General features: G+C 39.2%; 1 protein-coding gene across 16 annotated transcripts in view; it reads left to right on the forward strand.

The window, feature by feature from the left end:
• Positions 1-23,933, forward strand: part of SYNE2 (spectrin repeat containing nuclear envelope protein 2) — a 374,252-nt gene that overhangs the window by 45,922 nt on the left and 304,397 nt on the right. For 15 of the 16 annotated variants that reach the window (XM_037984103.2, XM_037984105.2, XM_037984100.2 and 12 more), the window contains one exon: positions 12,535-12,664. In XM_037984103.2, coding sequence (XP_037840031.2) covers positions 12,586-12,664 — 79 coding nt within the window. In that variant the 5' untranslated portion in view covers positions 12,535-12,585. Of the gene's footprint in view, positions 1-5,854; positions 5,877-12,534; positions 12,665-23,933 lie in introns of those variants that run through there. The other variant, XM_037984106.2, reaches the window with a different exon arrangement.

Here is a 23,933-nt window from a genome sequence, read left to right on the forward strand (position 1 = left end):
TTATCTGTTTCTCTGCTGATAGTATTAGATTATTTCCACTTTTTTCCTTACAAACACTTCTACCCTGATTATTCCTGAATGTGTCTCCTTATGTATACGTGCACTTTTTTTTTTTTTTTTTTTTGAGACGGAGAGTCTCGCGTTGTTGCCCAGGCTGGAGTGCAGTGGCCGGATCTCAGCTCACTGCAAGCTCCGCCTCCCGGGTTTACGCCATTCTCCTGCCTCAGCCTCCTGAGTAGCCGGGACTACAGGCGCCCGCCACCTCGCCCGGCTAGTTTTTTGTATTTTTTTAGTAGAGACGGGGTTTCACTGTGTTAGCCAGGATCGTCTCCATCTCCTGACCTCGTGATCTGCCCGTCTCGGCTTCCCAAAGTGCTGGGATTACAGACTTGAGCCACCGCGCCCGGCCACGTGCACTTTTACAGGATTTTTTAGTTGGCAGAAATGAGCATCAGGCAGATGTGAGAATGTCTTTGCTGAGCCCTCCTGGGCCCACCTTGGACCCAGCATGCCATTTGGGTTCATTTGCAGCCAGTGCCACTCTGGCCTCAGTGGCCCTTCAGCTGCCCTCACAGTTCTTGTATGCTTCTGTGGTTGGCTGGTTTGTGTTCTCAGCTGTGGCCACCGTTTATTCCTCAAGGACCCCACACCACCCATGCTCCCCCTGTTCCTGCTCCCAAGGGGTGAAACTCAGCTCTTATTTTCCTGAGAAAAACGAAGTCAGATGATGAGAGCTCTCTTCATTCTTCTCTGCTTCAAAATTTCTCAGCATTCCTACCCAGAGGAACAGTGAGCATGTTTTGCAAACCACAAATTCTTCATGGAATACATGGAGGAATACATTTTTGGAAAAAGTTTCTGAGATCCCAAATTGGAACTTTGTCTTATCATGAGCTGCTTTATCTTCAAAGCCACTCCTTCAAATCTCTCTGACCACAGCCGCCAACTCTCTAGTGTATTTCCTAAGGTATGCAAACCGTAATTGTTCTTCAGCCTCACTGAGACAGCAGTCTGTACACTCTCTCATTTCGTGGGTTCACTCCTGCCTGTAGTCACATCCTTCCTTCCCATGTAATCTTCCCCACAGCGTGCACCCCAAACCTCCCTCTCAGAGCCCTTTCTTTTCCTGCCTCAATCTGCTGCATCACTATCATCCTGGGAATGTCTCTTTATTTCTCCTGTATTCAATGCCCAGTCCCTGTTTTTCTCACTTTTAGTTTAGTGTTCTAATTTGTTGGCATACTTCCGTTCATCTTGCTTTACCTTATTTTGTTGGTATAGCTTTATTTTCTTTTTGAGACAGAGTTTTGCTGTTGCCCAGGCTGCAGTGCTGTGTTGCCATCTCGGCCCACTGCAATCTCTACCTCCCTGGCTCAAGCAATCCACCTGCCTCAGCCACCTGAGTGGCTGGGATTACAGGCGCATGCCACCCACAGCTGGTTAATTTTTGTATTTTTTGTAGAGATGGGGTTTTGCTGGTTGCCCAGGCTGGTCTCGAACTCCTGGCCTCAAGCGATTTGCCCACCTTGGCCTCCCAGGGTGCTGAGATTACAGGCATGAATCACTGCACCTGGCCCCCACTAGTAGCTTTCCAAGAACAAGTGCTTAGGACATACATTTTTTTGGAGCTTTGTGTGTCAGGAAATTACTTTTTTCTACCCTAATACTTGATTCATACTTTAGCTGGATATAAATTATAGGTTGAAAAGTTTTCTTTTAATACTTTGTTCAAAATACACATAACATAAAGTTTATCATCCTAATCATTTTTAAGTGGTATTAATTCCTGCTGGTGGATTCACATTGTTGTGTAACCATCACTGCCATCCATCTCCAGAACTCTTCATTTTGTGAAACTGAAACTGTTTATTCATTAAACAATTAAAAGTTAATTAAAATAGTTAACTCTCCATTCCCCTGGCAGCACCATTCTACTCTCTGTCACTAAATTTTGACGACTGTAGGTACCTTATGTAAGTGGAATCAGACAGCATTTGTGGAGAATTTTCTGAATCTGTGTTGATTTCACATTTGTAAATGTCAGGTTTTTTAGCTTTGGAAGTTTTCATCCTTAAGCCTTTTTTGAGATGGAGTCTTGCTCCGTGTGTGTAAAGTGGAATGCAGTGTCATGATCTTGGCTGACTACAACCTCTGCCTCCTGGGTTCAAGCAATTCTTCTGTCTCAACCTCCCGAGTAGGTGGGACTATAGGTGCCTGCCACCACACCCAGCTAATTTTTGTATTTTTAGTAGAGACAGGGTTTCACCTCCTTGGTCAGGCTAGTCTTGAACTCCTGACCTCAGGTGATCCACCCACCTTGGCCTCCCAAAATGCTGGGATTACAGGCATGAGCCTCTGTCCCTGGGCCTGTTAGTTTTTTTGAGACAGGGTCTTGCTATGTTACCCGGGCTGGAGTGCAGTTGCGTAATCATGGCTTATTGCAGCCTTGACCTCCTGGGCTCAGGTGATCCTCCGGCCTTAGCCTCCCATGTAGCTGGGACTACAGGCGCACATCACCATGCCTAGCTAATTTTTGTATTTTTTGTAAAGCTGGGGTTTTACCATGTTGCCTAGGCTGGTCTAGAACACCTGGTCTCAAGTGAGCCTCCTGTCTTGACCTCCCAAAGTGCTGGGATTACAGGCGTGAGCCACTGTGCCTTACTAAGTTTTTTCACTCTTTGTTTTAGTATTGTGACTAGCTTTTAATTTTTACTGCTGATTAAGAAACAGGATAATCCCTATAAATGTATTTCACAGGTTATAATAAATACAGTTTATATACTGTGTAGTACATTTCTTATAGTAAGTATTTAATAAATGTTAATTGTTGTCATTTTTAGTTTCATGAGTGTTTTCCTTGAATTCCAACAACCACCTTATAAGAGAAGTATTATTCCCATTCCACAGCACTGGATACTGAAGTTCAGAGCGTTGGGGACTGGGTCGAGGCCAGCGGAAGGCTTTTTTAGGGAAGTGGCTACATTTCCTCAGGATGTTCTGATCATGGGTTAAGTGGGTGGTTTCTTGCCACAGTTGGTGTTGGTTGGTGACACTGCTTTGTTGTGCGATTGCAAGCCCAGTGGCATCATGATTTGAGAATTGCTACATTTTTGTTTTCCAAAAGTGTAGTGCATAGATAGGTGTGTTAGTTCGTTTTCACGCTGCTGATAAAGACATACTTGAGACTGGGAAGAAAAAGAGGTTTAATGGACTTACACACTTCCACAGGGCTGGGGAGTCCTCACCATCACGATGGAAGGCAAGAAAGAGCAAGTCACGACTTACATGGATGGTGGCAGGCAAAAAGAGAGCTTGTGCAGGAAAACTCCCCCTAATAGTAACCATCAGATCTCATGAGACTCATTCACTATCACGAGAACAGCGCAGGAAAGACCTGCCCCCATAATTCAATCACCTCCCACCAGGTTCCTCCCATGACACGTGGGAATTGTGGGAGTTACAATTTAAGATGAGATTTGGGTGAGGACACAGCCAAACCATGTCATAGGATTGATTGTTCTGGCATTTGTGTGGTGTCATTAGAAGAATAAAGTGCCCGGGAGGAGGGAATAGAGTGGACTTTACAAATCACCTGACCTGGGAATATGCACCAGGTCAATTTATTTCTAGTCAAATGATGACCACAGGATAAATAATAAGGGGGAAAAGTTAATGGGAAAAAGATGAACAAATTTATTGCAGTGTTTCACCAACTTTCTGCTGTGAGCTTGTAAGCGGACTGTCAATTGCTAGGAATAGCTCTACAATTTAACTGGGCCTGTTAGTTTTTTTGAGACAGGGTCTTGCTATGTTACCCGGGCTGGAGTGCAGTTGCACTGATAATTTAACTGATAAAGGAGAAGATCCTTCTAAATTCTTCTAATCCTTCTAAACTGATAAAGGAGAAGATCCTTCTAAATTCCTAGGTGAACTATAAATAACATAGTACAGCTGAATAACGGAAAAAGAACAGGAGAGACACCCCAGGGAAAATGCTGGCTTTAAAAATCACTCTGTTAAAGAAATACGTGAATGCTACATCTGCTATGATACACCTTCTGGTCAACCTTTAAAGACAGGACAGATGCTTCTTCCTCACCATTGGCAAAGTGGTTTTTCAGTTAGACTTTCAGTTAGACTGGCAGGGCTTGTTAACAAACTGTCTACTAATGAGAAAATGGAAAGCCATTGAGCTACCAAAAAGACTTTGGGAGTATTTTTTAGAAATTTCTGACACAGAGAATTTTAAAAATATTTCATTTTTGTCAAGAGAGTATTTTTCTCCGTGTGAAGACATAGATGTACAGGTTCTATTGCATATGGAATGAAGAACTGAACCTGAACTAGTAATACCTTATTCTCATTTTGCTGTCATTTCATTAAAATAAAAGCCAAATTGTTATTCTTATTTCAGTAGAAATAAGCATCCGTCATTTAAAAATTTTAAAATGCAGATAAAAAGAAAATAAACATCACCCATAATCCCTTTCATTTGAGATGCTCTCTATTAAAATTTCATCTTTTAGTTCAAAAAAACCAGAGTAAATGCCAAGATTTCTTTAAAAAAGGGAAACTCACTAGTGTTTTGAGGTTTTAGTCGACACCACAGGATTATTGCATAAGCAAACCACAGTCATTTCAAAATAGTTTATATCAGCCAGCTGCAATTGCTGACACCTGTAATCCCAGCACTTTGGGAGGCTGAGGCAGGAGGATGGCTTCAGGTCAGGAGTTTGAGAACAGCACGGGGAATGTAGTGAGACCCTGCCGCTACAGAAAATTTAAAAATTAGCCAATTATGGTAGCGTGTGCCTGTAGTTCTAGCTACTTGGGAGGATGAGGTGGGAGGACGGCTTAAGCCCGGGAAAGTTGAGGTTTCAGTGAGCCATGATAGCACCACTGTACTCCAGCCTGGGTGACAGAATGAAAACTTGTCTTCAGTAACAATAAAACCAAAACCCCCAAATAGCTTATGCCATTGGTAAAAGCGTGTATATTAATTTACATGTATTTTAAAACAATTCCACATTATTCCACTTCATTTTAGAAGCTTTAATGCCACTACATTCTTCACCCAACCTTTGGTTATGTTTCTGAAGATTTTATTAACTTTTAAGAGTAGTTTCATTTAAGGTCAGGCATGGTAGCTCATGCCTGTAATCCTAGCACTTTGAGTGGCTGAGGCAGTGTGATTATCTGAGGTCAGGAGTTCAAGACCAGCCTGTCCAACATGGCAAAACTCCATCTCTACTAAAAATACAAAAATTAGCCATGTGTGGTGGTGCGTGCCTGTAATCCCAGCTACTAGGGAGGCTGAGGCATGAGAATCGCTGGAACCCGGGAGGCAGAGGTTGCAGTGAACTGAGTTTGCACCACTGCACTTCAGCCTGGGTGACAGAACAAGACTCCATCTCAAAAAAAAAAAAAAAAAAAAAAAAAAAAAAAAAAAAAAAAAAAAAAAAAGAAAAGAATAGTTTTATTTATTTTAATATTAAACCCTGGCTTAGTTACATAATTGTAGTAACTTTTATTTGAAAAGAAAAAGTAAGGCCAGAAGGAGTACCCAGGAAAGCTCTTCTGGGCTGTAATTTACCTGGGCACAGCCACTGTGTTCTCTTCAAGGGAGTCAAAACACAGTGATAGATTTCAGTTGCTAGAGACCCGGGAGACTCCATCTAGCCCTTTAGCCTAACCCTCGCTCCTCTTTCTTTCCTTGGTTTTTTTAAATTTTCTTATTTTTTTTTTTTTATTTTGGAGCCAAGGTCTTGCTCTGTCACCCAGGCTGGAGTGCAGCAGCATGAACACAACTCACTGCAGCCTTGATCTGGCCTCGAGTGAAGTGGGAACCCCAGCCTCTGGAGTAGCTATGACTACAGGTGTGTGCCACCATGCCCAGCTAATTTTTTTGATTTTTTTGTTGAGACCAAGGCTGGTTTCGAAGTCCTGGTCTCAAGCAGTCCTCCTGCCTCTGGCTTCCTAAGTGCTGGGATTACAGATAGGAGCCACTGCACCTGGCCTTTCACTCTTTCTTCTGCCGTCCTTTTTCAAAGCCTTTCTAGCTTCTGAATTCAAATCCCGAGAAGTCCCTTGAAGCTTTTCTATTCTACTCTGTTCCAGTTTCTCGTGAGTCCTATTTGATAGGTAAATTCCTCCCTAGAAATGTCAGCAGTTTCTCGCCAAAAACAATTGTGTTGGAAATGTCATCAGTAAGTCTCTTCAGTTATATCCTCATGGCCTCTGTAGCAAGTTTTGACAAATAATTGTACTACGACAGCATTTGGGTCAATAATCTAACACTTCCATTGATTCAGTCTTCAAAGTTTGGTTTTGCTTTTGATAGACATTTCTAGAAGCTCTAAGAAATTGTCCAGGGGGTAAAAAAAATTATGAATATATCTTTTGCCTTGTTTGCTGATAAATTTTCATGATTAAAAACAGAAACTTCTTAGACATCCAGCTATTTTAAGGTCTAGACTGGTTTTTGGGGGGTACTATGTTATCTGATTTTTTTCTGACACCTTTATTATTTATTTATTTATATTTATTTACTTTTTAGAGGTAGTGTCTCTGTGTTGCCCAGGGTTGCCTTGAACTTCTGGGTTTGAACAATCCTCCCACCTCAGACTCCTGGGTAGCTAGGACTATAGGCATGTGCCTGGTCTTTTCCTACATCTTTAATATACAATACACTGAATTCCACATGCCAGTTGAGGACAGGAATACCTCTTGATTCTCCGGTTACCAAATTGTCTTTATTGTTCTATTTTTATTTTTAATATAAATACAACAAATGTTTCTTTCTCCTATATCTGATACCTTATATTTGATGAATATTCAATTAAATGGCCATTCTTTTTTTTTTTTTAATTTCGAGACTTTCTATATATTTTTTAAAATTTCAACTTTTGTTTTAGATACAGAGGGCACATGTGCAGGTTTGTAACATGGGTGTATTGTAACCAGGTGGTGAGCATAGGACCCACTAGGCAGTTTTTCAACCCATGCCCCTTCCTTCCCTTCACCCCTCTAGAAGTCTGTAGTGTCTTTTGTTCCCATGTTTATGTCTATGTGTTCTGTAGCTCCCACTTTTAAGTGAAAACATATATTATTTGGCTTTCTGTTCCTGTGTTTATTCGCTTTGGATTATGGCCTCCAGCTCCATCCATGTTGCTGCAAAGGCTATGATTTTAATCTTTTTAATGACTTTTAGTATTCCATTGGTGTATATACACTACATTTTCTTTATTGAATCCACTGTTGATGGGAACCTAGGCTGATTCCATGTCTTTGTTATTGTGAGTAACGTGGCAATAAACTTACGAGTGCACGTGTCTTTTTGGTAGAAAGATCTGTTTTCCTTTGGGTATATATGCAGTAATAGGATTGCTGGGTTGAATGTTAGCTCTGTTTTATGTTCTTTGAGACATCTGCAAACTGCTTTCCACAGTGGCTGAACTAATTTACTTTCCCACTGACAGTTTATAAGCATTCTCTTTTCTCTGCAGCCTCACCAGCATCTGTTGTTTTTTGACTTTTAGTAGTAGCCATTCTGACTGGTGTGAGATGGTATATCTTGGTGGTTTTTGATTTGCATTTCTCTGATAATTAGTGATGATAAGCATTTTCTCATGTTAGTTGGGCACTTGTAAGTCTTCTTTTGAGAAGTGTCTATTCATGTCTTTTGCCCATTTTTTAATGGGGTTGACTGGCTTGTTGATTTCTTTAAGATCCTTGTAGATTCTGAATATTAGGCTTTTGTCAGTGCATAGTTTGCAAATGTTTTCTTCCGTTCTGTAGGTTGTTTACTTTGTTGATAGTTCATTTTGCTGTGCAGAAACTCTTTAATTAGGTCTCATTTGTCAATTTTTGTTTTTTGTTGCTTTTGCTTTTGGAGACTTAGCCAAAAATTCTTTGTCAATGCTTATGATGAGAAGGGTATTTCCTAGATTTTCTTCCAGGATTTTTATAGTTTGAGGTCTTACATTAAATCTTTAATCTATGTTGAGTTAATTTTTGTTTATGGTGAGAGATAAGGAAGGGTTCAGTTTTGTTCTTCAGCATATGGCTAGACAGTTATCCCAGCACCATTTATTGAATAGGGACTCATTTCCCCGTTGCTTACTTTTGTCAGTCTTGTTACTATCAGATGGTTGGAAATGTGCAGCTTTATTTCTGAGTTTTCTATTTTGTTCCATTGGTCTTTGTGTCTGTTTTTGTATCAGTACCATACTGTTTTGGTTACTGTAGCCATAGAGTATATTTTGAAATTGGGTAGTGTGATGTCTCTGGCTTTGTTCTTTTTGCTTAGGATTGCTTTGACTATTTGGGCTCTTTTTTGGTTTTATATGAATTTTAGAGTTGTTTTTTCTAATTCTGTGAAGAATGTTCATAGTTTGATAGGAATGGCATTGAATTTGTAAATTGCTTTGATAGTATGCTCATTTCAGTGATACTGATGCTTCTACTCCATAGGCATGGAATTTTTTCCCTTTATTTCTGATTTCTGATTTCTTTCTTTCATTTCTGATTTCTTTCAGCACTGTTTTATAACTCTCCTTGAGATCTTTCACCTCCTTGGTTAGCTGTGTTCCTAGATATTTCATTTTCTTTGTGGCTATTGTAAATGGGATTATGTTCTTGACTCTTAGCCTGGATGTTAACTGGTGTATAGAAATGTTACTCATTTTTGTACATTGATTTTATATCCTGAAGCCCTGCTAAAATCACGTATCAGTTCTAGTAGGCTTTTGACAGAGTCTTTAGGGCTTTCTAGGTATAGAATCATATCACCAGCAAAGAGAGATAGTTTGACTTCTTCTTTTCCTATTTGGATGCCTTTTATTTCTTTCTCTTGCCTGTTTGCTCTGGCTAGGGCTTCCAGTGCTATGTTGAATAGGAGTGGTGAGAGTGGACATCCTTGTCTTGTTCTGAGTCTCAAGGAGAATTGTTCCAGCTTTTGCCCATTGAGTATGATGTTGGCTGTGGGTTTTTTCATAGATGGCTCTTATTATTTTGAGGTATGTTTCTTTAATGCCTAGTCTGTTGAGGATTTTTTTTTAATCATAAAGGGAAATGTTGGATTATATAAAAAGCTTTTCTGTGTTTATTGAGATGACATAGGGTTTTTGCTTTTAATTCTGTTTATGTGGTGAATCACATTTATTGATTTGCATATGTTAGAACCAACCTTGCATCCCAGGAATAAAGCCTACTTGATCGTGATGAATTAACTTTTTTATGTGCTGCTGGATTCAGTTTGCTAGTATTTTGTTGAGAATTTTTGCATCTATGTTCATCAGAGATATTGGCCTGAAGTTTTCTTTTTTAGTTGTGTCTTTGCCAAATTTTGGTATTAGGCTGATGCTGGCTTCATAGCATGAGTTAGGGAGGAGTCCCTCCTCCTTGATTTTTTGGAATAGTTTCAGTAGGATTTGTACCAGTTCTTCTTTACACTTCTGGTAGAATTCAGCTGTGAATCCATCTGGTCCAGAGCTTTTTTTGGTTGGTAGGTTTTTAAAAAAATTATTATTGATTCAACTTCAGAGTTTGATATTGGTCTACTCAAGATTTCAATCTCTTCCCGGTTCAATCTTGGGAAATTGTGTTTCCAGGAATTTATCCATTTCCTCTAGATTTTCTAAGTTGTGTGCATAGAGTTGTTTGTAGTATTCACTGAGAATCTTTTGTATTTCTGAGGGATCAGCTGTAATATCATCTTTGTCATTTCTGATTATACTGATTTGGATCTTCTCAGAGACATTCTTACCAAATTCAAGGTACTGTCCAAATAATGCTAATGCTAATAGGACTATTTGGTATGAAATGCTATTTTGTAAAAAGTACACTGTTAGGTTGTTTGAGTTGCTACAAAAAAATACCATAAAATGGGTAGTTTGTAAATGACAGAAATCTAATCCAAGATCAAGTCCAGAAGATTCAATGTCTGATGAGGACCTGTTTCCTCATAGATGGCTATCCTCTCAGTCTGTCCTCACATGGTAGAAGGGGTAAGGGGTCTCTCTTGGGCCTCTTTTATTTATTTTTATTTTATTTTATTTTATTTTATTTTATTTTATTTTATTTTATTTTATTTTATTTTATTGTTTGAGACAGAGTCTTACTCTGTCAATCAGGCTGGAGTGCAGTGGTGCGATCTCGGCTCACTGCAAACTCTGCCTTCCTGGTTCAAGCGATTCTCCTGCCTCAGCCTCCTGAGTAGCTGGGATTATAGGTGCGTGTCACCACGCCTGGCTAATTTTTCTATTTTTAGTAGAGACGGAGTTTCATCATGTTGGTCAGGCTGGTCTCGAACTCCTGACCTCATGATCCGCCCACCTCTGCCTCCCAAAGTGCTGGGATTACAGGCATGAGCCACTGTGCCCGGGCTGGGCCTCTTTGTATAAGGGCACTAATCCCATTAATGAGGATCACCTCCAAAAGGCCCTACCTTCTAATACCATGATATTGGGGATTAGATTTCAACATATGGACTTTGGGGGATGTGAGAACTCAGTCCACTGCAACTCCTGACAGTCGCATCCATCTCCAGCTTCAAGTGACGGGGCATGCCGTCTCCTTTGCTCTCAGAGTACCTTCTGTACTTGTTTATTAGAGGATTTTCCTTCATATTGTGTTCATTTATCATTCTCAGAGGATTGAATCTCTTGAGAGCAGCATCCAGCCTATATGATTATTTGTTGTGCAAATGAATGAAAACAAAAATAAATGACGTGGCACACTCGCTCACCTTAGGAGGCACCATCGTGTGCTGGTTTAGAGCATGAACTCTGAAGCCCAAACCACCTGGATTCAAGTCTTGACTCCATCATTTATTACCTGTGTGTCCTTAGACAATTGTGGTGCATCTAAGCTTTGTCTTTTCAAATGTGGAGATAACTATAGTTCCTAACTCTTACCATTTTTATAAAGATTAAATGAGGTTGTATATACAAAGTGCTTAAAACAGTGCCTGTATACAGTAAGTACTGTATAAATGGTTTCTACTATTGCTATTATCCTTTTTTTTTTTTTTTTTAAATAGCGATGACATGGAATAGTGTGTGCCCTTAGAAAATTCATTCTAGAATTCAATCCTTAGGGTACCAAAATGAAGAAGTGCTTTGTCTCCACTTTGGGTTCAGGAACCCCAGAGTATGGGAAGGGGTGGTGGAGGTCCTCAGTACATCACAAAGCTGAGGATGTTTGTATCTTTATCACTCATCAGGCTGCCAAGGCTCATGGTGAACTAATAAACAGCCTTTCCTTTTGGTTAGAATCTCTCAATTCCACATAGCAACTCTTTTACCTCAGGCTGGTTGTGATTCATCTTAATTCAGAGGATAAAGAAATTAATCATTAATTAGTCAAGTTGATTTGGTAGCTGAAATCTTTAACAACAGTGATCCATGCAAGAGATAAAAAAGGAATGTGGATGATAAACAGAGGGGGCAGGCAGGATTGAAAGATTTTTGAACTAGGAGAGACTGTTTAATGATTTTTTTTCTTTGTAGTTTTTGAAGTGTTCTGTTTAATATTTAATATGATTGATTGTATCTAGCTGTTGGCCTTATATTTATCTTTTAGTTCCCTCCCACCCCAGCATTTTATTATGTAAAATTTCTAGTATACAGCAAAGTTAAAGGAATTTAAAAGTGAATACCTATATGGTAAACGCATAGATTCTAACATTAATATTTTGCAATGCTTGCTTGATCACAAAGCTGTAGTTATCCATCCCTATGTATACCCCCAATCTACTTTATATTTTTATATGCTTGGTTAGGTTTATTTTATTATTTAATCATCCATATGGGAGAAGTCAGTGTTTTACACTCATCCTACAGAAACTAATAGTGGTAAATAAATACATGAAGAAATGCTTTTAAAGAAGTATGGAGTAAAAACTGCTCTCACTGGAGGGGTTCTTTAAGAATCAAGGTGGGGCGAGGGGAAGAAATGTGTAGGTGGAAAAATAAGCCCTTGGGAAAATAATTCAATATATTAGATAACTCATTAAAATATTCTTTTTGATATATTAGATTTTTAGTTTCACTTTTCAAGCTATGCAGGCTCAGCTCTTATTGTTTCCATTAAATGGCAACATAACTGGGGCAGAAAAGGAACTAAGTTAAAAAAAAAAGTTTTAAAAAAAATCCTTGAAGTTGAAGGCTAACAATCACGTAACACTAACGCCTAAGATATCAGTTTGTGTCAACTTTCCTTCGTCTAGACAAGTTATTACATCGAATTGCCTGGCTTTCCTTTTCTCCACTGGTATAGAATCCACAATGCTAATTCTTCTGGAGTTCTGAAAGCAGCTCCAAACGGCATGAATAGGTCATAGGGCAAAATCTTGATTATGATTCAAAAAGAAGGCGTAGTTACTTTGTTCTTCATGAACCATGGAAACACACACTAGAAAGCCATACTTGTTTTGGAGGACAGTGTTTGGTTGCTGCTGTTTTCTGGCAATGCATGTTTACTAGAAACAGAGCTGCAAAGTTATTAATGAACATTTATCCATTTCACTTTCAGTTCACTTCTTCAGTTGAGATGGACATGATATAATCTCCATTAAGTCAAAGAATGGCATCTAGTCCTGAGCTTCCCACTGAAGATGAACAGGTTTCCTGGGCCATCGACAATCTCCATATTTCATTGCAAGGTAATTAAGATTGGGTGGGGGTAACACCTACAGAAACTGTGGAAACCTTATTTTTATCTAGTTGCGAATCATACTGATTTCTGTCTCTCTTATGGAGATAAATATATCTGTATTTTTCCAACTGTAGAAACCTTTTAGTATATTTAAATGTCTTTATTTCTGTCTTAGCTCTCTGGGAAAGTAAGGAATACCTGGAAGGAGTTTACTATCTCCAGTTTCTTACTGAGTGTATGTGTTTTATTTGCAGTGGAAATTAAATAGTAAACTGTAGTTTGCTTGGCATTGTTTGTACTTACTTCGTATCTTTTTGTGTAGCTTCTTTTAAATGCACATCCTTGCCAGGCACGGTGGCTCATGCCTGTAATCCCAGCACTTTGGGAGGCCAAGGCAGGTGGATCACCCAAGGTCAGGAGTTCGAGACCAGCCTGACTAACATGGGAAAACTCTGTCTCTACTAAAAATACAAAATTAGCCAGGTGTTATGATGCATGCCTATAATCCCAGCTACTTGGGAGACTGAAGCAGGAGAATTGCTTGAACCTGGGAGGCGGAGGTTGCAGTGAGCTGAGATTGCACCATTGCGCTCCAGTCTGGGCAACAAGAGCGAAACTCCATCTCGAATGAATGAATGAATGAATGAACATCCTTATTTTGTCCTGATAGGAAGAGAGGTAATATTATAAATGAGTGACCTTTCACTTATATGAATCATGTGTGCGTGTATATAAGGGCTGTCATTTTTAAAAAAGTACTTCTTGTGGAGTTTGGCAATGTTTGTGTTGTACTTTGAAAATTCACTAGCCACTAGACCTTCCACCTTTGTTGATGAAGCAAATTTTGGAGTTGAGTAAAGTTAGCTAATATAAAAGAAATAAGGCTATAGCAGGTCTTTGAAAATATTTATGCAACTATGTATTTTAAAGTAATTTTAAGATTATGGGCAGTATTATGCAGCATTTTTAGAATGTTACTTAAAGTCATAGATTCTAAGTCATTTATGGTAAAGATATCAAAATTACTTTTTTTCTGATATTTTCCTTTAACTTAAAGATCTGTTTTGATGCCATATTGAGTGATTTGGCAAAAAAAAAAAAAATCTGTTTTGAATGATTTGCTTCTGTATGTTGAGCTGAGATGGAAATCAATAGCTGTTAGAATAGACAGTATCTATATGTATTAGCCTTTTCAAAGTAATTGTATAATTTGTATAGAGTAAGAAACATTTAAATTGTTGAGAGGTTATACTTGAGGTAAGAATTTTTAAAATTTTCTGTAGGGACTTAAAAAATAGTGTCTGAATATTCAGATGTGGTTGGAATCAAGCTTTCATTTAACTGGAAAAAAATTCTTGTTTTTCTATGATGTTTTGGTTGCATGTGATGTTTTGGCTGCAATAAAATAGGTAAATCAAATTTCTAATGTTGGCTCTGCCAATCACTAGTTCTTTGAACTTGGAGGAGAGACTTCATCTTTTGAGTCTCAGTTTCCTCATTTGTAAAATGTGAATGAGAGTTCCCACACTGCAGCTGCATTTTGAAGATGAACAGTAAGGGAGACAAAGGGGCTTAGCACAGTGCCTCACACAGACTAGGGACTCAATATGTACATCGTACTTTCTTTTTCTATATTTATGGCCAAAATCTTAGTCTCAAAGTTATTTCTTGTCCAAGAGCCCATGGCTGGAGTAGAAACTTCATGATATATAGGAAAAAATTGTAAACCAGACGTCTGGTTTTTTTTCTGCTTTTTCATTTGTTTGTTTTGTTTTAACATTTCTGTTCAGTGGCTCCCTATCATGTGTGGGATGAAGTCCAGACTTCTTGGCATGGTTCAGGCTTTTGCTGGTCCAGTGCTTGCCTTTCTCTCTGCTCTTAACTCCCACCATGCCCCTTAAACACTCTGTGCTCCAGGCCCACGGTTCCTTAAGGGGCCATACTCTCCCTGGTCCGCCAGCCTGTGTTCTTTCATTCAGATTGTTTCCCTTGTAGCTCCCCCGGCCCCTCCTCCAGCAGCAGAAATCATCCTCCCATCCATCCTTCATACATCCCTTATCCATTCCCAGGTCAATTAGAATCAGTTTCCTCTGTGAGCCCCGCTCTCTCTTAGGCTGAGATAATGTGCTCCCTCCTCTGTTCTCCCGTAGTATCTCTTTGAGCACTTGTAGTATTATAATTATTACACATATCAAGTAATATTTTCCCCACAACAGAGTGGACATTTTGACTTTTATATAGCATGCTATAACTTATGTAGCACTTTTGCATATATTATCTCATTTGATCCTCACAACCACATTATGAAGTAGATTTAAGAAAAATCTTTGACAATTGAGAAAGAAGCTGTGGCTCAGAAAGAATGAATTACGTGCCCAGAGTCCCACAGCTAGTGAGCAGTGGAGCTGGGTTTTGACTAGGACAGTTTTCTTTGTATTGTTCCATACCCTCTTTGATACACTTCAAAGAACAGTTTGAAAGAGGGAGTTTCCTTAACAACTTTCCCTGGAAAATTCATTAAATCTTAGCCTTAACCTGTTCAACCCATAGCAACTTTTCACATCCAGAATATGGATGGACATCTTTAAGTAATATTAGTGATCTCAGGCTCATAAGTAGCTCAAAATAATTAGCAAATTACTGAGAAATGAGTGGTTTCGTATAGCATGTTTTGAATTATAGTAGTTGTACAATCTGCTTTCCAATTGGAGAATAGTATGGACTGTTTTACAATGTAAATGTGATATACATGCACTGGTCAGTCTGAATGATTTCCTTTCAAGATGTATTTAGAGGAATTGTGGCGCTGGACACATTGCTGTCTAGGGGGACTGGTGGAAAGCCAATACTATAATGTTAAGGTGATGCTGGGCAGTCTGTTCACATTAGCCAGGTACCCTCAAGAGATATCAGCCAAGAAGTTCCCATGCCTTTAAGATGAAGGCTTTATGGCAAAATGAATAGATTTCCCAAAGTTAAGTTCCATATTGTTATCAATGAATTTGTAATGATTCTTTCAGCCTAAGTTGTTGAAGGAAAAAAGGAAAGGAGGGAGGAAGGAAGAAAAGAAAGCAGACACTTGTATATGTTTCTGAAGGCACCTTTGCTTTCATAGCAGGATTATTAGCTATTTGAGAAAAAAAGTTGATGGACAATATTATCTGCATGAAGTACTACTGAACCAAAGGCTGTCGCACAGCAAGCAGACTCGCATTTCACAAAATTCACATGTGCTTAATGATCCCTGGAGTAATACGAGAAAAGAGATTTCATGTAATATAAGAGGCTCAGGATCACTGCTCATAAGAAAGTTTTTATTATTATTTTTTGTTTCAGAACCTTTTCTTAGAGGCAGATAGAGACAGTAGAATGGCCTAATTAACTTATACAGTCTGCTTTATTTTAGCAAAAACTTAATCTAAGGTGAGACAATTGTGGCAACACCCTGACTCAGAATAACACATGCAAGAAAAGATTAAAATGTCTGAATTGAAATGTAGTGATTCATCATTAATATGTTATGAAAGCAGATAGCCCATATGTACAGGGCCTAAAAGGAATCAGCCCCGAAAATCAGGCTGTGCTTTGCTGAAATTCATAGAGCAGGAAGATAAGCAGGTGACTTCATCTTTCTTTTCATTGATTTTTTTGTGTGATCTTTGAGAAAATATCTTTGTAAAGCCAATTTGAGGGTACCCTCCCTCTTTTTTTTGAGCGAGGGTCTTGCTGTGTCACCCAGGCTGGAGTGCAGTGGCATGAACACGGCTCACTGCACTCTCAAACTCCTGGGCTCAAGTGATCTTCCCACCTCGGCCTCCCAAGTAGCTGGTACTACAGGTGCACATCACTGCGCCTGGCTATTTTATTTTTTGTAGAGATGGGGGTCTTGCTATGATACCCAGGCTGGTTTTGAACTCCTGGACTCAACTGATCCTCCTACCTCAGCCTCCCAAAGTGCTGGGATTACAGGTGTAAGCCACCATACCTGGCCCTGAGGATACTCTTTATAGGTAGATATTTATGTTTTCTGCATGTAGTGAGAAGGATGGTGTTGGACTGTTTGAATGGTTAGGAAGAGAAAGGAATGGTATTTATGAATTTGAGTGGGTTTGTATAAAAATGGAATTCATTTTAGTTTAGTGCATTATGTATTACTCTGGGCAGTACACATTTTATTTATTCATATATATATATATATATATATATGTATGTATATTTTTTTCTTTTTTCTTTTTCTTTTTTTTTTTTTTTTTGAGACAGAAACTTGCTCTATCACCCAGGCTGGAGTGCAGTGGTGTGACCTCAGTTCACTGCAACCTCTGCCTCCTGGATTCAAGTGATTCTCCTGCCTCAGCCTCCTGAGTGGCTGGGATTACAGGTGCCCGCCACCACACACGGCTACTTTTTGTATTTTTAGTAGAGACCATGTTGGCCAGGTTGGTCTCGAACTCCTGACCTCAAATGATTCGCCTGCCTTGGCCTCCCAAAGTGCTGGGATTACAGGCGTGAGCCACCACACCTGGCCAGCAGTCCATATTTTAAATGATTTTGAGATATGGAAATTCAGGCTATTAAAATGATAATAAGTGGCTGTTTAAAACTTTTTAAATTTAATTTAATTTTTAATTTTTAAAATTAAAAAATATATATGGGGGGAGGTCTTGCTATTTTGCCCAGGCTGGTCTTGACCTCCTGGCCTCGAGCTATCCTCCCACCTTGGCCTCCCAGTGGCGGGAGCCACTGTGCCTGGCCATAAATGGCTGTCTTTAAAAATTATTTGCTTTACCAAGATGCCCATTATAGAATTCCTTTAAATCTTTCCATTTGGATTTCTTCCTTGGCAAAGTAATAGATGCTTCCTTTTCTTTGATCCTAAGAAAATAATAACTGCATACTTTGTCAGAAACAACATCTGTGCTCAGCCCTTTGGGTGGGAAAGGTATGCCCAGGGAACAGTGTTTTGAAGTATTGGATAGATATGATTTTGAAAGCAGTAGGGGTAATGTTGGATAAGTATCACAGGGCTTTAAAGTTAGATGGGATTTTCTTTGCAATTCAGTGTAATTTGAGACCAAAGTAGGAATCCCTTCCAAAGTATTTCTGAGATTAAGATCCTTTGTGGAGTTGAATCGAAACCCAATGGTTTGGGGTTTTTACTTTTGGGCAGTGTCTACCTATTGGGTCTTAAGAGCGACAGTTACATGGTCACATGTCAGGGTTGTGCCTGAGGAGATTAATCTGGCTTTGAGGTACAGGAAGGCTGGAAAAGCGTGGGCAAGTAGTTGGAGAAACCTATTAGGAGGTATTAGCAAATATCTGGGTGTTGGGTACTGTTTGCCTGGGCCAGAGTTATAGCAGTGAGCGTGAAAGTACCAGACAGATAAGAAAATCTTTAAGGTGGAAGACTCACTAGGAATTTGCAACGGTAAATATGGATAAGGTAGATAGGCTCCACGGTTTTGAAGTTGAGCTGCTTGGGATAATAGTAGTAGCATATATAATGCCCAGATTACTAACTTTATTTAGTGTGTTTTGTTTTGTTTTGTTTTGTTTTGAAACAGAAGTCTTGCTCAGTTGCCCAGGCTGGAGTGCAGTGGCATGATCTCGGCCCACTGCAGCCTCCGCCTCCTGGGTTCAAGCAGTTCTTGTTTCTTAGCCACCTGAGTACCTGGGATTACAGGCATGCGCCGCCATGCCAAGCTATTTTTTTGCATTTTTAGTAGAGATGGGGTTTTGCCATGTTGCCCAGGCTTGTCTCAAACTCCTGGGCTCCATAGATCCTCCCACCTTGGCCTTCCAGAGTGCTAGGATTACTGGCGTGAGCTGCCTATTTAGTGTATTTTTTTATGAGGCATGATAGTATCAAATATGAAGGCCATTAAATATTATTTATATTAATGTGCTTAAAATAAATTTTTGCAGATAAAGGGTGTTTTACAAAGAAACTCTTGAGAACTTCTCAGTTATGGAAAGATTAAAAGCATGATTCAGGTGGAGAATCTACTTGAAAGTCAGTAACAAGCGAAATTGACTGTGTAGGCAGACTCATCTTGAGAAATTTTAAGTGGCAACTGTAGGCAATTTTGAACTGTTTTGGATACGTTATATATTTTAGATTTAAGTTATTTCTTTTTAAACAGGTAAATATAACTTGTTGGTCATAAAGTACATAATGAATTTCTGTAACAGGAGCAAATTACTTGGCTTTCAAAAACAACATAGGCCAATGCTTTAGAAAAACAGCATCATCCAGATACAGAATATTGTCATTAATTAGACACTGAACTAGGAATGAGTGTGGATTCTATTACCTTTACCACCACACAAGAGTTAACTTGGAAGCAGTCCTACCAAGATACTGGTGAATGCTTAACTATCTGCATGAACCTGTATAGAAACATTCAGCCCAGTTACTGTGTCATTTCAAACAAGGCTCATATGTTTTGTTTAATGCTGTTATTGTCTAGATGATATATTTTAAAAGATTAAAAAACCCTCTGTGTCTTCTCGGTAGGTATCCTTACTTGGTAGGGTTCAGTAGTGAAACGTGAGTCCCTGTAGTTAGGTTATTACTCCGTTTAAATTTATTTATTATTTACTGAGTATCCATCTGAAGGGAGGCTTTCAATTTCTGGACTATTTTTAGAAGCATTAAAAATTATCCAAGCTTAGTGGGTTAGGTTACAAACATCGTAATGGAGATGCAATGTTTAATTTTATTCATTTACTCAGTAAATGCTGAACCCCAATCATGCACAGTGGTATAGGTGTTAGGAGTACAAAGAAATAAATTGGGCACCTTCAAGAAGCATGTAGTCTAGATGTGCATTTGCTTGTTGATGTCGTGTGGAAGTGAAAAAATAGCCTGGGATGCAAATATAATCATTCTTAGGAGATGAGTTGACATCTTTAACTTTAAAGGGTTATGTTTCTAATTGTGGTATCCGTTGTACAAATTCAACCAAAATATGACCAAAAATGTTGTCTGGAATATCTTTCTATGTTTCATTTTTAGGGAGGTGAAGAATAAAAAACATACTGTATATAGCATTATTTGCAATGTGAGTTATAAATTCCTCTCACTGTAAAAATGAAACAGTTTGGTTGGAACTTCCCTGGAGATTGTTGTCTTCTTACTCTTCTTATCCTTGCATCTTTGGATATTACTTGCTGCAATAATCCTTCAGAGTTCCTCAAAGTATGTTTTAGGTACATTTGATATTCCTAAATTGTTACTGCCAATCAAGTTTCTGAATATTTTAGGTTTTCAATAAACAATTTTATTATGAGTGACTGAGTGGCCATTTTGTATATTTTAAAAAGTTCCATAAAGTACCCCAAATTAGAAGAACTTTTGAGTGTTCATGAAAATTGTCAGATAGGATGGAAACATGATTTCTTTAGGCTTCAGGCAGTGAAGTGTGTCTGTGATGTTTTGGGGCTCAGCAGTGCTTTAGTATTCTGTTTATGAGAGAAGATGCTGTTCTACCTTATAACTGTGAGTGAATGAAGCCATGTGAAGTCTTAGAAAGAGGAACAGGATTAATAAAAGCTTCTGGACTGGCGCAGTGGCTCACACCTGTAATCCCAGCACTTTGGGAGGCTGAAATGGGACTACTGCTTGAGCCCAGGAGTTTGAGACCAGCCTGGGCAACATAGTGAGACTCTTCTGGCTCCACAAAAAATAAAAAAAAAATTAGCTGGGCATGGTGGCGTTCACCTACATGTCCAGCTACTTGGGAGGCTGAGGTGGGAGGATTGCTTGAGCCCAACAGTTGAGACTGCAGTAAGCTATGATCGTACCACTGTGCTCTAGGCTGGATGACAGAGTGAGACCCTGTCTTTAAAATAAATAAATAAATAATTTTTAAAAAAAGGCTTCTGGGTGGAATTTCTACCCATTTTCAGTAAAGTCCCCAGTGTGGGATTTTGAGGTTAACGATGAACGAAGAGTGAGAAAATATATTTGCAGGTAGTACTTTTGCTTCTCTAACCAATTCAGATTACTCAGTTATGATAAATAAAAGCAAATTACCTTTGGCTGGTTAGATGCTTATTACACCAGAGAAAGCAATCAAGCTATAGTCCCTCACTGGCTATCAATGTTTTACTATACAATACAAAAGCTTCTAGAAGTTCCTGTTATCATAGTAACTGATACTGTCTTTTGCTGTGTTTTCTTGGAAGGTTGTTTGCCTTGATATTATCAAGCTTTATAATCTTTTTTTTTTTTTTTTTTTGAGACGGAGTTTCATTCTTGTTGCCCAGGCTGGAGTGCAATGGCACAATCTTGACTCACTGCAACCTGTGCCTCCCAGGTTCAAGTGATTCTCCCGCCTCAGCCTCCTGAGTAGTTGGGATTACAGGCATGCGCCACCATACCCGGCTAATTTTGTGTTTTTAGTAGAGATGGGGTTTCTCCATGTTGGTCAGGCTGGTCTCGAACCCCGACCTCAGGTGATCCTGCTTTGGCCTCCCAAAGTGCTGGGATTACAGGCATGAGTCACCGCACCTGGCCTTAAGCTTTATAATCTTAAAAGTATTCTAATTAAATGAAAAATAAAATAAGAGCTTTTGTGGTATTTGCACTGTATAGTGTTTTTCAGCATTTTTTTATTTTTATTTTTTTATTTTTTTTTAGCTTGAATATAGAGTTTTGGCTTCTGGGAACTTTGATTCTGTTTTTGCCAGGAATTTGGGGATAAGCTTACTTTATTCTGGGTCAGTTACATTTTGAAAACTGGGGCAAGATAAATCCAGGGTCATTTAGAGTCTCGTTAAAGTGGGTTAACAAAGATTTCATTCATTCCTTATAGAAATAAAAATCCTTTTTAATTAGCCCCATGAGATACAAGATTTTCTGAGCTTTTCTGTATCCATGTATGTTGGGTGGGGGTGTAATTATTCAGAGCTTGAAGTAGTACATTAGAAAAACAAAACTTAAAATAACATTACCTTTAAGATGGAAAAACTACTAAGAAGTTAATATGTTAAATTGTAACCATTTGCTGGATTTAGTGTATGGTTTAACACTCTGAATTGGAGGTCATTCTAAATGTGCCTCTTCAAAACATTGCTTCCCTTATCTAATTTCAACATTGGTGATTACAGTTTCCTGGAGTAACTCCCATTTTTCTAAATAATTCAGGGAATTTTGGTAAAAGATAACTGCATTTCTGTGTCTCAATATGTATGAGAGCCACAGTTTACTACCACCAGGTATTTTTATAGTCATTTAAAAGTGGCGGATGAAAGGATATGAATGATTTAACAGAGATGGAATGTCTGAAGTTCTGAATGTGTGTCTCTTTGGAGGAGAGACGTCAGATGCTGGATGAATAATTTACTGTCATTGAGGGTCTGTGCGGTGATGCATGTTGGGCGAGCATAGGAGGGAAAAGGCAGAAAGAGTAGCCTCACGCTTTTGCTGTTGTCTTGTTGGGTGGAGCAGCATTCACTGGTCAGGCACTGGTTTTTTCCATCTTTACTGCACAGGGGATTTCATCAGTGCTGTTATGTTTTCCGTCTTTACTGCACAATTTCATCAGTGGTGTCATGTTGTAAGATAAAGGGCACCTGGCGCAAAGGTGGAACACAAAGAGCCCTTCTCAAATTTGAGAAACACTTAAGATCTTTCCAAAATATTGGAATCGTTTGCTTTTTCTTCAGTTAAGTAGCATTTTTAATAGTGGGAACTAGGTCTGCTGTATATCTCTGTCTGCCTCCATCTGAATGCTTTGTGGCAAACTTCCAGGGGGTTTTGATGTCTTCATAATAAAATGTTTCAAGAGTCCAGGTGAATTCACATTTCCCACTTCATCACATAATTATAATTTTTATGAGCATAGGTAAAACTGCTCGCTGATTCATTCATGCGGCAAATGTTTCCTGTGACCCTACCTTGTATCAGGCATTATTTTGGGTAAGAGAATACCGAAGGGAATAACTTCAGTAAGCTTCATGTGCCCATGGTGCTTATATTTAAGCTAGACTAGATTATAATCAAGAAGTACATCAGCGCATGGTAAAGGCTGTGCAGAAGATTTAAGTGAGTTTATATCATAGAGCTTGGGTGACTTCTTTAGATCAGAGAAGGCCTCTCTGAGAAGGGACAGTTTAGGAGCGATTGAATAACAAGGAACTGCCTGCAAAGAGCAGCATGAAAGCAGGTCCAATCTGAGGCAGCAGGTCAAAGAAAAGCTCTAGGATAGAAGCAAGGTTGGTGAATTTATGGAGCCGAAGAAGCCTATTGTGGCTATATTGTGGCTGGATTGTGGTGGGCAAGGGGTGGCCTGACCTGGTGGTGGACCGAATGAGATCACCTATGGAGCGTGTAGTAAGAGCAGACCTTTGGATCTTCCTGTGTTTAGAGGTCAAGTGGAAGAGGAGGAACAAGGAAAGGACACTGAGAAGGAGTAGCCAGTGATAAGGAAGGAAAAGCAGGTGAATGTGATGGTGTGGAAACGACTAGATGAACGTGTTTCAAGAAGGTGGTATGGTAAAGCATATCAAATGCCACACAGCAGTCAAGTAAGGTCAGTACAGAGAGGAGCCCACTGGATTGGGTTCATAGGATTTGTTGTGATGGCTCTGACAAGGGTAGCCACTGTCAAGTGGTGGAAATGGAAGCCTGACTCTGCATTGAGGAGAGAATAGGAGAACGAGGAAGTGGAGAGAGTCACTTAATTTGTACTTTCAAGAAACTTTGCTGTAAAACAGGGATATCAGGCACATGATAAAAGGTACTTTTTTTTTTTTTTTTTTTTTTTAAGGTAAGAGGTACTATTTCATTTCTTGTTATGCTTTTCTTAGGTATAGGTCAGTTTACTCTGAAAGCCCCATTCATTTATTTGTTCATTCATTATTCAACACATATTTTTGAACACTTACTGTGTATAAGGACTGTGCTGAGCACACGGGGTAGTACATGGCACATCCTCTTCTAAAATGTATCCTCTGATTACAGAGATACACACAAGCACATAGACTATCACAGTATCAAGGGGTGTGTGCTCCAAGTGAGGCCAGACTTGGTACTATGGAAGTATAGAGTAGGAGTACCTAACCCAGACCCGAGGAAGGCTCCCCAGAGAAAATGATTCCTAAGCTTTTACCTAAAAGATGATAGCACATGAGCAGTGTGCAGATGAGAAGATGCTGCGGGCAGGAGAGGCCAGAAGATGAGCTGGATGTACTACATCCAAGAAAATGGATGTTCAGTGAGACTGAGGATTTAAAGGAGAATTAAAATTTGAAGGAGAATGTGAAGAGATGAG

Source organism: Chlorocebus sabaeus, chromosome 24, assembly GCF_047675955.1.
Source record: "Chlorocebus sabaeus isolate Y175 chromosome 24, mChlSab1.0.hap1, whole genome shotgun sequence".
Taxonomy (NCBI): Eukaryota; Metazoa; Chordata; class Mammalia; order Primates; family Cercopithecidae; genus Chlorocebus; species Chlorocebus sabaeus.